At 40.4% G+C, this 12,372-nt stretch overlaps 1 protein-coding gene across 5 annotated transcripts in view; it reads right to left on the bottom strand.

Moving 5' to 3' along the window:
- DOCK4 (dedicator of cytokinesis 4) overlaps positions 1-12,372 on the bottom strand; it is a 521,894-nt gene that overhangs the window by 116,272 nt on the left and 393,250 nt on the right. For all 5 annotated transcript variants that reach the window (XM_017342765.4, XM_008258382.5, XM_008258384.5 and 2 more), the window contains exon 26: positions 2,636-2,734. In XM_017342765.4, the coding sequence (XP_017198254.1) occupies positions 2,636-2,734 (99 nt within the window). The remainder of the gene's footprint in view (positions 1-2,635; positions 2,735-12,372) is intronic.

Below are 12,372 nucleotides of genomic sequence, written 5' to 3'. Positions count from 1 at the left end.
GTCTGGGATCTGAGGACACAGCAATATACCAGCCAAAAGTCCAGGCATCAAGGAGCATATAACCAGGGAAAGCAAATACAAATATTCCAGATTCTAATTTAGAACAAAGAACCAAGAGAGGGTGGGAGTATGCTACGTCAGTTAGGATACACAGATGACATTTTAATCGAGAGATCTGGAAGTCCCAGCCAACCATATGTCTAGCACACTCCTACTAATCTTTCCGATTTCAGCTGAGATTTCCCTTGGGAAGTTTTCCTGTTGTCTTGAGTCTGTGTTGGCAGCAAGTCTCAGGTATTCTGTAGCACTGTGTGTTGATTATACACTTACTACTCAGGGTGCCAATGTCATTACTTCTCTGTTTCCTTGTCTACAGAAACAGGAAATCTCATGTCAGGGGACATCCCTAGTGCCTGGTTCAGTGCTGACCGTACTTGAGGTGCTCAGTCTGTATTTTCTGAATGGGAGATTAATTAATATCATCAAATAATACTGATCCGTAGGCCCAGTTGATTTTAAAGAGGGAAATACATCCTTTGAAAAGGAGTGTTGATCGACTGAAATAAAGACCACATAAAACACTTCACTATTTCCATTTGCTTTAGTATTTTTTTCAGGATTTATTTATTTATTTGAAAGGCAGTGTTACAGAGAGAAAGGGAGAGACAGAGAGATCTTTCATTAGCTGGTTCACTTCCCAAATGGCTATAACAGACAGGACTAGGCCAGGCCAAAGCCAGGAGCCAGGAGCCAGGAGCCAGGAGCCAGGAGCCAGGAACTTCCTCCAGGTCTCCCACGTAGGTGCAGGAGCCCAGGTACTTCAGCCATCTCCCACTGCTTTACCACGTGCATAAGCAGGGAGCTGGGTCAGAAGTGGAGCAGCTGAGCCGGCGCCGCAGCTCACTAGGCTAATCCTCTGCCTTGCAGTGCCGGCACACCGGGTTCTAGTCCCGGTTGCCCCTCTTCCAGGCTAGCTCTCTGCTGTGGCCAGGGAGTGCAGAGGAGGATGGCCCAAGTACTTGGGCCCTGCACCCCATGGGAGACCAGGAGAAGTACCTGGCTCCTGCCATCGGATCAGCGCGGTGCACCGGCCGCGGCGGCCATTGGAGGGTGAACCAATGGCAAAGGAAGAGCTTCTCTCTGTCTCTCTCTTTTTCACTGTCCACTCTGCCTGTCAAAAAAAAAAAAAAAAAAAAAAAAAAAGTGGAGCAGCTGAGATTCAAACTTGCGCCTACATGGGATGCCAGCACCACAGGTCACGGCCCCACTGAACCAAGGTGCTGGCCCCATGCTTTACTATTGTTAATCTAAAAACTGAGGCATAAAACTCAACATCTAGATTACTCATGTCTTTCAATTTATGCTTCTCTGTTACTTTTAAATTCCCAGACTCTGTAAAAATATACAGCTTTTGTTGTGCATGAAATTTTGGAATATGAAGTTACAGACTTAAAAAACTAATGATTCTTCAGCTCTGTTAAATACTCAACTTTCAGTGAAAGTTAACTGCATGATGATCTTCTCTTTGATGTCAGGATTTTTGTACTGACAATGGGTGAGTTATAAGGCCTCTTATCTACTCTTAATTCTAAACTCAAGAATAAATGTAAGAATGAAAAACATAATACCATATGGCAATCTACTGACTGCTACATAGGTGACATCTGCCCCACAGGATTCTGTCCCATATGACTCTGGCAAGGCTCCCAGATAACAGAAAACTTCTTTTGAGCTCATGCATCACCTTCTAGGCACTTCATAATAGTAACTCCTACACACTGTCCACGTTAAAAAAAATCTACAGATCTTCCCCTATGGCACTCACTGTGAAGGTCTCCAGCCAAGCAGACATAACTGTACTTGGTGTCTTATAATTCTCCACCAAACAGTTTCTAAGCAACCCTCCCAATGTGATAGTTAACACATAAAAGTCTGGGAAAATGAAGAGATGGAAAAGTAGGTAAGTGCAGATGACTGGTCAGTCCTCCCACTGAGGACCGTTAACTTGTAAGTTTTTAGTGACACCTTGAAGGTAGCACTACAGTCTCTACAGTTTCAGCAAAGACTGGATTTTTGTAAGCTTGGCAGCCTTATTTTCTATCAGTTGGTCAGGCTATCACTGTATATTGATTAGATTGTAGCTGGTAGGCAATGTCATGTAAGAACCACATGCTAACCGATTGTGCAACTGGAGCTCCATAGTAGACAATATCAAATACAGTTCTGCTTCCATATTCAGAAAGTGATAGCCAGACCTTCTCTACGTGGCTTAGAGTGAGGAAATCAGCTAATGGTCTGTTTGCTTAGGTAATATTTCTAGGTCCCCATAACTATAGTTAGTCAACTTGCTTTTGTTGCCTTAGTTTTATTACTCTGTTTCTAGTTTACTGAACTTCGGTGAAAAGCATTTCAAATCCAAGGTCCTTCTTCAAAATAAGAGTTAACTGCTTTGCAGGAATAATAGAAATTGTAAAGAGGTAATACAGATGAGCACATCTGTGTTGAAACTGAGAAAAACCAGCTTAAAATGGAAAGGAAACAGGTAAAGCACTGTTGAGAAACAATGCAAACAATGACATACAGAACAAAAGAAAATAAAAAGATATATGAGAGAATATTAAAAAATGTCACTTACCCTTAATTCCTCCTTTGTATTGAAACTGTCAAGGAGCTGTTGATAATGTCTATCTGTCATTTGCCGTAAAAGGGACAGGAGACAAGCAACAAATTCCCCCTAGTTAAAAATAAAAAAGGTATACATTTTAGAAGGTACATAAAAGAACATCAGTAACTTACTCTGAACTGCCCTTAATGAGAATACTGTACAAAAAAAATCACCATGATTCAAATTTATCCTGAGAAGTCTTTTTTTTTAAGATGTATTTATTTATTTGAAAGGCAGAGTTACAGAGAGGCAGAGAAAGAGAGAGAGAGAGAGGGAGAGAGAGAGAAAGAGAAAGAGAGAGAGGTCTTTCATTTGCTGCTTCACTCCCCAGATGGCTGCAACAGCCACAGCTGCACTAATCCAAAGCCAGGAGCCTGGAGCTTCTTCCGGGTCTCCATGCAGTGCAGGGGCCCAAGGGCTCGGGCCTTTTCCTATTGCTTTTCCAGGCCATAGCAGAGAGCTGGATCACAAGTGGAACAGCTGGGACTCAAACCGTTGCCCATATGGGATGCCGACGTTGTGGGCAGTGGCTTTACCCACTATGCCACAGTGCTGGTCCCAGAAATCTTCTTAATTTCCATTACTTATAATGTCACAGCCAAAATTTCTCCCTACGGTGACTATCATTTACTTGGGATACATGCATTTTTCAATTTCGAGTGGATTCTTTTTCTGTTGGGTGGAAGCTTTTCACTCAAAAACTAACTCCATACACTAAAAAGAGATAAGGCAATGAAGCCCTTGACCATTTATTAGGTATTTAAAATACCTTTGTTCATTTCTTATTTAAGCCTCACATGAATGATGTCAGGTAGGGTGTATAATGCTCATTTAAAGAAAGCCTAATGCAATTTCAGTTGGGCTGAAGACTTGCCCAAAGCCAACAAATAGAAAGCTGAAGAGCCAGAGTTATCCTGAGGTCTTTCTGACTCTAAAACTCTTCCTCCAACTTCATCCTCCATTTATGAATTCACGTGAATTCCTCCACTGTGTTCAGAGTTCTGGTCTGCTCACTTGCAGAGGGCAAAGAAAGCCACACATTGTGTCATACTCACTTCAATCTTCATTTAAAAAATAGTTTTAGGGGTGGGTGTTACAACACAGTGAGTTAAGCCATTGCTTGGGATGCCTGCAGCCCATATTGGAGCACTGGTTCAACTCCTTGCTGCTGTAACCTTCTGATCCAGCTTCTTGCTGGATCAGAGGTACAGGATGATGGTCCAAGTACATGGTTCCCTACCACTTATGTGAGACTCACAGGAAGTCCTGGCTCCTAGTTCTGGCCAGGCTCAGTCTTAGCTATTTGTGGACATTTGGGAGAGTGGACCAGTAGACAGAAGATATCTTTCTCTTTCTCTCTCCTACTCTGCCTTTCAAATAAGTAAATAAATAAATAAACCTTAAAAGGTAGTGTTAACAGATGCATGTTCATGTCCCAGCTGCTCCTCTTCCAATCTAGCTCTCTCTGATTATGACATGGGAAAGCAGTGGAAGATGGACCAAGTGCTTGGGCCCCTGCACTTGCATGGGACATGCAGAAGATGCTCCTGGCTCCGGGTTTCAGATTGGCCCAACTCCAGTCGCTGTGGCCATTTGGGTAGTGAACCAGTGGATGGAAGATTCCTTTCTCTCTGCTTCTCACTTTCTCTGTCTGTAACTCTACCTTTCAAATAAATAAATAAAAAAAAACTTAAAAAAAATAAATAGCACTAACATAATATTCTTTGTGCTTTGGACAACATGTGATTTACTCCTACAAATTCCAATTCTTAAAAATTAATGATGAAAAGAAAAATATCCATAGAATCTTTAAAGACATACATACTACTCTGCTAATAAACAAACAAACAAAACCCTGATACTTAGCATAAGAAATGAAAAATTTAAAGGCTACCTTTCTGATATTTTATGCAGGTGTGTGAAAATGATGCAAGGCTAGAAAAGTAACTGTTTAAAAGGGCTGAAAGAACAGTGCCCTGTGATCACACTCAACTAGGAATATGGCCTTTTTTCAATAGCCAAACTGAAGAGACGTGACAATAAACAGAGTATCAGCTAGAGACCTTTCAGTGGTGGGGAAACATGGCTACTTGTCCAAATGTTGCTCTGGTCTTACTTCACAAAATTCAAAAGAAAGGCTTCAAACGATTAATTTCTAGGAAAGTTAGCCTTACCCAAGATTAAATCTCAATTTTTTTAGGAATTAAAAAAAAATCCAACTCCCCAAAAGTAAAATTCACAAAATTCAGCATTCAATCAAACATCACTAGTTAAGCAAATAAGCAGAAAAACATAATGATGTGAATGGTTGATTTTAGAACAATCAGTCAATTATAAGAGATCCAGAGCTAACACAGATTAATACATTTGATAGGTAATGACATTAAAATAGCTATTATTACCATATTATATTTATTCAGGAAGCTAGGGGAAACATTGAGTGTGTTAATTAGACTCACAGAAGACATAAAAATTGACTTAAACTGAATTTCTAAAGATTACAATGTAAGAAGAAAATTTATTCAGCAGGACCAACGGCAGGTAAAATATTACAGAAGAAAAGATTATTAAACTGAAGGGAGGGTAACAGAAATTCTCCAAAATAAAGCACAGAGAAAAAAAATTAGAAAAACAATGGCAAATGCATCAGTAAATCATAGGACAACTTCAAGAAAAAAAAATAAAAGTAACTGGACGTCCTTAATTGGAAGAGTGACAGAAGGAATTGAAGACAGAGGTAAAAAACTTTTCCAGTGTTTTTGAAAACTATAACCTTACATACCAAAGAATTTGAAGAAATCCAAAGCATAAGAAACATGAAGAAAATTATACAAATGCACATCATAATTATACCACTTATAGTCAGTGATAAAAAATATCTTAACATCAGGATGAAAAAGGCACATTTCATATAAAGGAACAATGATAAGGATGAGAGAATGTTTTTCTTGGGAAAACGTATGCTAAAAGACAGTGGAGTGGCCAGCGCCGTGGCTCACTTGGCTAATCCTCTGCCTGCAGCGCCGGCACCCCAGGTTCTAGTCCCAGTTGGGGTGCCAGATTCTGTCCTGGTTGCTCCTCTTCCAGTCTAGCTCTCTGCTGTGGCCCGGGAAGGCAGTGGAGGATGGCCCAAGTGCTTGGGTGCCTGCACCCGCATGGGAGACCAGGAGGAAGCACCTGGCTCCTGGCTTCGGATCTGCGCAGTGTGCTGGCTGTAGCAGCCATTTGGGGAGTGAACCAACGGAAGGAAGACCTTTCTCCCTGTCTCTCTCTCTCTCTCTCTCTCTCTCTCACTGTCTAAATCTGCCTGTCAAAAAAAATTAAAAAAAAAAAAAGACAGTTGAGTAACAATCTTAGGGAAACAAAAGGCAAGACAAACAAAAACCTACAACTATCCTACCCTGCCAAATACTTCTTATAGAATTCTCCTGCATTCTCCCAACCTCCCCACCACAAACCGACCTTAAACAAAACACACAATATATCTCTTACATATGGCCCTATGCTGAACTGAGACACTTGAATTATAAATTCTGTTTAAGAGAATTAGGTGCGAAGAAACACTTGTAAAATGTAAGGAGCTCTGGAGTCTAATTAGTTGAGGGTGTGAGGAAAATGGCCACTTATGCTGCTTTATAAAATCTGATTCTAAGTAGAGTACAATAAGACTTTTTAAAGGAACTGATTACAATGGTGCTTCTTCTTTCTTTTCAGCTAGAGAGAGCATTTTAAAGTTTAACGAACGGTTGGTGGAAGAACAAAAAGTACAATCCTTTTAAATTTGTACAAATAAGGCCTCTAGTAAACGGAATCATGACACAACAGAGCCAGTCCTCTCGCATGGCCTGGGAAATTAATCAGACCAACCTGGGGGAACTGTTTTTACAAAACCTAAGTGTTTCTACTCTTCATGGGCACTTTTTCATACAGATGTTCAGAGAGACTGAGAAGGTTGGTGTATGACTACCCAGTAAAGATGCCCAGAGCCTGTTAACTAAGATTCAGAAAGAGCCAAGAGGATGTCAAATTCAATCAAAAAGAACAAACAATGGATGTGAACATTGAGATGACAAAGATATTACAATTATTTGATACCTCTCACTTAAAAATTAACTAAAAATGATTCATAATGTATCAAAATATAAAGTCATAATACTCTTGGGAAAAAATAAAGCAGTAACCTTCAGGTTATAGGGTTAAGCAAGACAGTTCTTACAACTTGACAACAAAAGCACAATCCTTAAAAGGAAAAAATAATAAATTGGACTTGATCAAAATTAAAAATACTTGCTTTGCAAACCCTGTTAAGGGGAGGAAAAAAAAGCTGAAGAATGGTACAAAACATCTTCAAACCACATACTGAACAGTAAACTACATAATATCTAGAAAATATGAAGAACTCTTAAAATGCTACGGAAAAATCCAGCTACAAAATGGGAAAAACCATGGAGATATATTTCACTGAAGAGTAAATATCAGAAGGCAAATCAGGATATGAAAAGATGTTCAGCATCATCAGCCATTATTCATTAGGAAAATGCAAATTAAAACCACAGTAGGATATCATCATGTACCCAGCAAAATGCACTCCTCTAAAAACAAGGTGACAGCATCCAATGCTAATGAGGACTTTGAGAAACCAGATTATTCACACATTGTATACATGAGAATACAAAGTGGTACAGCCACTAGGGGAAGAAGCTGGGTCATTACTTTAAAAAAGTGAACAGGTAGCTACCATATGATCCAGAAATTACACCCCTGGGTGCCCATATTAGAGAAATGAAGACTTCTGTGCACATGAAAACCTACATGTGAATGTTCATATAATAGTTTTATTAATACAATTCTGAAACAACCCCAAAGTCATCATTGGATAAATGGTTAGACACACTGTGGATGTCTATACTATGTAATACCATTCAGCAAAAACAAAACCTCAAAACAATAACTACTGAAAAACATAGCAGCCAGGTGAACTTCCAGAGAATCATGCTGAGCTTAAAAAAAGTCACAAAAAGCTATATTTTGTGTGATTCTATTTATATAACATTCTTGATGAAATTATGGAAATAGAGAACGGACAAGTATTTATCAGCAGTTAGGGAGGAGGTGGAAGTGGTAAGGTTCAGCTATAAAAATACAACGAGGGACATTGGATTAAGATGATGGAGTATGGTGGGAGCTTACAGCTTTAGAGTAGGAGGAGATAATTTAAAAAAAGTGGAGAGAGTGCAGTAGCAGGGAGGAGTTAGGGAGAAAATGGTAAAGCAAGCTCCACGTAAATTAGAGGGACAAAGTGGACCTACGTGGAGGGTGTGGAAATGCACAAATCAGGACCCCAGCAGCCAAGAGCCTCAGCACCAGCTTTGGAGAGTGAAGCGAGACCAGACTGCAGCAGTCCAAGCCACTGGCGATAAAGCTGCAGGAAAAGCCTGGAGGGAATTCGGCCTGTGGGGGATAGCGTACCTGCCTAATTAGAGGAGAAAAAAAGGGACGGCTGGTTTCTTTCTCCCCAATCATGCAGCAATGGTGTCCTGTAACAAGCTGATATAGAGTGAGTGCCATTTTGGACATATGTAACAGCTGTGCCAGCTCATGTCTGTGCCCAAAAACTAGCCAAGCAGAGACTTGGGCACTGTGTAATGATTAACAGATCAATTCAAAAGGAAGATGTTACTATTATAAACATGTATGCACCTAATTACAAGGCACATGGCTATTTAAAAGAAATGTTAAGGGATTTAAAGGGAGATACAGACTCCCATACAACAGTACTGGGGGACTTCAATACTTGACTTTCAGGAATGGACAGATCAACCAGACAGAAAGTCAACAAGGAAACAGTAGATTTAATCAACAAATGGACCTAACAGATATCTACAGTACTTTTCATCCTACAGTTGCAGAATACACATTCTTCTCACCAGTACATGGAACCTTCTCTAGGATTGACCACATACTAGGCCATAAAGCAAGTCTCAGCGAATTCAAAAGAATCAAAATCATACCATGCATCTTCTTGGACCGCAATGGAATGAAGCTGGAAATCGGCAACTCAGAAATCTCTAGAGCATATGCAAACACATGGAGACTGAACAAGATGCTCCTGAATGAACAGTGGGTCATAGAAGAATTCAAAAGAGAAATCAAAAAATTTCTGGAAACAAATGAAGATGACAACACAACATATCAAAACTTAATGGGATACAACAAAAGCAGTGTTAAGAGGAAAGTTTATAGCAATAGGTGTTTACATCAAGAAATTGGAAAGACACCAAATAAATGAACTATCAGTGCATCTCATGGATCTAGAAAAACAACAGCAAACCAAATCCAAAGCTAATAGGAGAAAAGAAATAATTAAAATTAGAGTAGAAATCAACAATATTAATCCAAAAAAATAATACAAAAGATCAGCAAAATAAAGAGGTGGTTTTTTTGAAAAAATAAACAAAATTGACACACCATTGGCCCAACTAACCAAAAAAAGGAGAGAGAAGACCTAAATCAATATAATTAGAGATGAAAAATGGAATGTAACAGACACCACAGAAATAAAAAGAATCATCAGAAATTACTACAAAGAGTTATATGCCAACTAGGATACCTAGCAGAAATGGACAGATTCCTGGACACACATAAGCCACCTAAATTGAGCCATGAAGACAAAGAAAACCTAAACAGTCTCATAACCAAGATGGAAATAGAATCAGTAATAACAGCCCTCCAAACAAAGAAAAGCCCAGGAATGGATGGCTTCACTGCTGAATCCTACCAGACATTTAAAGAGGAACTAACTCTACTTCTTCTCAAGTTATTTGAAACAATTGAAAGAGAGGGAATCTTCCCAAACTCTTTATACAAAGCCAGCATCACCTTAATTCCTAAACCTGAAAAAGATGCAACAGAGAAAGAAAATTACAGACTAATTTCCCAGATGAACACAGACGCAAAAATCCTCAACAAAATTCTAGCCAATAGAATGCAACAACACATCAGAAAGATCACCCACCCAGACCAACTGGGATTTATCCCTGGTATGCAGGGATGGTTTAACATTCACAAACCAATCAATGTGATACACCACATTAACAAACTGCTGAACAAAAACCATATGATTATCTCAGTAGATGCAAAGAAAACATTTGATAAAATACAATACCTTTCATGATGAAAACTCTAAGCAAATTTGGTATAGAAGGAATATTCTTCAACACAAGGCAATTTATGACAAACCCACAGCCAGCATCATAGTAAATGAGGAAAAGTTGGAAGTATTCTCACTGAGATCCGGTACCAGACAGGGATGCCCACTCTCACCATTGCTATTCAATATAGTACTGGAAGTTTTAGCAAGAGCCATTACGCAAGAAAAAGAAATCAAAGGGATACAAATTATGAAGGAGGAAGTCAAACTATTCCTATTTGCAGATGACATGATTCTATATATAGGGCATACAAAAGACTCCACTAAGAGACTATTGGAACTCATAGAGGAATATGGCAAAGTAGCAGGATATAAAATTGCTACACAAAGATCAACAGCCTTTGTATACACAGACAATGCCAGGGCTAAGAAAGAACTTCTAAGGTCAATCCTATTCACAATAGCCACAAAAAAAATTTCAAATACCTTGGAATAAATTTAACCAAGGATGTCAAAGATCTCTATGATGAGAATTACAATCATTAAAGAAAGAAATAGAAGATACAAAAAAGTGTAGTGAGTAAAGCCACTGCCTACAGTGCTGGCATCCCATATGGGTGCCGATTGAATCCCCGCTGCTCTGCTTCCCACCAGCTCTCTGCTATGGCCTGGGAAAGCAGTATAAGATGACCCAAGTCCTTGGGCCCCTGCACCCATGTGGGAGAACTGGAAGAAACTCTTGGCTCCTGGCTTCAGATCAGCCCAGCTCTGGGTTGCAGCTATCAGGGGAGTGAAGCAGTGGATGGAAGACCTCTCTCTCTGTCTCTCTGTAACTCTGCCTTTCAACTAAATAAATAAATAAATCTTTTTTTAAAAAATTATTTATTTGTTTAGTTGAAAGGCAGAGTGGGAGAGAAAGAGAGAGAGGGAGAGAAAGAGAGAGAGGAGAGAGAGAGAGAGAGAGAGAGAGACAGAGATCTTCCATTTGCTGGTTCACCCCCTTGATGGTTAGCACTGAGTCAGGCTGAACCCAGGAGCCAGGACATTCATCCAGGTCTCCCACAAGGTTATAGGGGCCCAAACACTTGGGCCATCTTCTGCTGCTTTTCCCAGGCCATTAACAGGGAGCTGGATCAGAAGCGGAGCAGCTGGGACAGGAATCAATACCCATTTGGGAGGCTGGCATTGTACGTGGCAGCTTTACCTGCTATGTTACAATGCTGGCCCTAGAAGAATATTGTTAATAAGACCTAAACATTTTTCCCCTTTGGTCAACTGAATATGAGTTTTAAATAGATACATGTGTGTATATACAGCCATATAAATTTATAAATATCTAGATATAAACTATCAAATACATTATTTTTAATATTTCATATGATTCATGCACATCAGACTTAAAAGGACAGTGCTTGAAGGAATTTTAGAATCGACCAGATCCAACCTTCTCTTTACAACAGAGGAAACAGGCCTAAAGAGTTAAGGTCCTGAAAGCCATAGTGAATAATTCAGAATCAGAACCCAGGCCCCTGATTCCTATCGTTCTACTTCACTATTTTCAGGTCCTCACACAGTTTGATGTATAAGAAGAGAGTGGTGGCCGGCGCCATGGCTCTCTTGGCTAATCCTCCGCCTGCAGCACCGGCACCCCAGGTTCTAGTCCTGGTTGGGGCTCTGGATTTTGTCCTGGTTGCTCCTCTTCCAGTCTAGCTCTCTGCTGTGGCCCGGGAAGGCAGTGGAAGATGGCCCAAGTGCTTGGGCCCTGCACCCACATGGGAAACCAGGAGGAAGCACCTGGTTCCTGGCTTTGGATCGGCACAGTGCGCCAGCTGTGGCAGCCATCTGGGGGATGAACCAACAGAAAAAGGAAGACCTTTCTCTCTGTCTCTCAATCTCTCTCTCACTGTCTAACTCTGCCTGTCCAAAAAAAAAAAAAAAAAAAAAGAGAGAGAGAGAGAGAGAATGATGGCTGGCGCTGTGGAGTAGCCACTACCTGCAATGTCAGCATCCTACATGGGTGCTGGTTTGAGTTCCTACTGCTCCACTTCTGATCCAGTTCCCTACTAATACACCTAGGAAAGTGCTTGGGCCCTTGTACCCACATGGGAGACTTAGATGAATCTTCTGGCTCTTGGTTTTGGCTTGGCCCAGTGCCAGCCACTGTGGCTATCTGGTGAGTGAACCAGAGGATGAAAGATCTCTGTCTGTCTCTCTATTTCTCCTTTGACTTTCAAAGAAATAAAGTATATCTAAAATAAAAAAAAGAGAATGAAAAATAACCAAGCTGATTGGGATATTAAAATCATTGATTCATAGAAACTGGGTAAAGAACCAGTAATAAGGATGGCTTTCTGACATTAAAAACTGCTCATTCCAGTGCCGTTATCGCCACATAGGTGGCTTTCGCCTGCAACACCAGTAACCCATATGGGTATCATATGGGGTCCTGGCTGCTCCTCCTCTGAGCCCACTCCCTGCTAAAGGCCTGGGAAAAGCAGTGGAAGATGATCCAAGTACTTGGGCCCCTGCCACCCACGTGGGAAGTCTGGAGGAAGCT

The sequence above is a fragment of the Oryctolagus cuniculus genome, chromosome 3, assembly GCF_051225735.1.
Source record: "Oryctolagus cuniculus isolate XC-2025 breed Fujian yellow rabbit chromosome 3, ASM5122573v1, whole genome shotgun sequence".
NCBI lineage: Eukaryota > Metazoa > Chordata > Mammalia > Lagomorpha > Leporidae > Oryctolagus > Oryctolagus cuniculus.
Note: the sequence above shows the minus strand (reverse complement) of the source record. Positions and strands in the feature narration are given on the sequence as shown.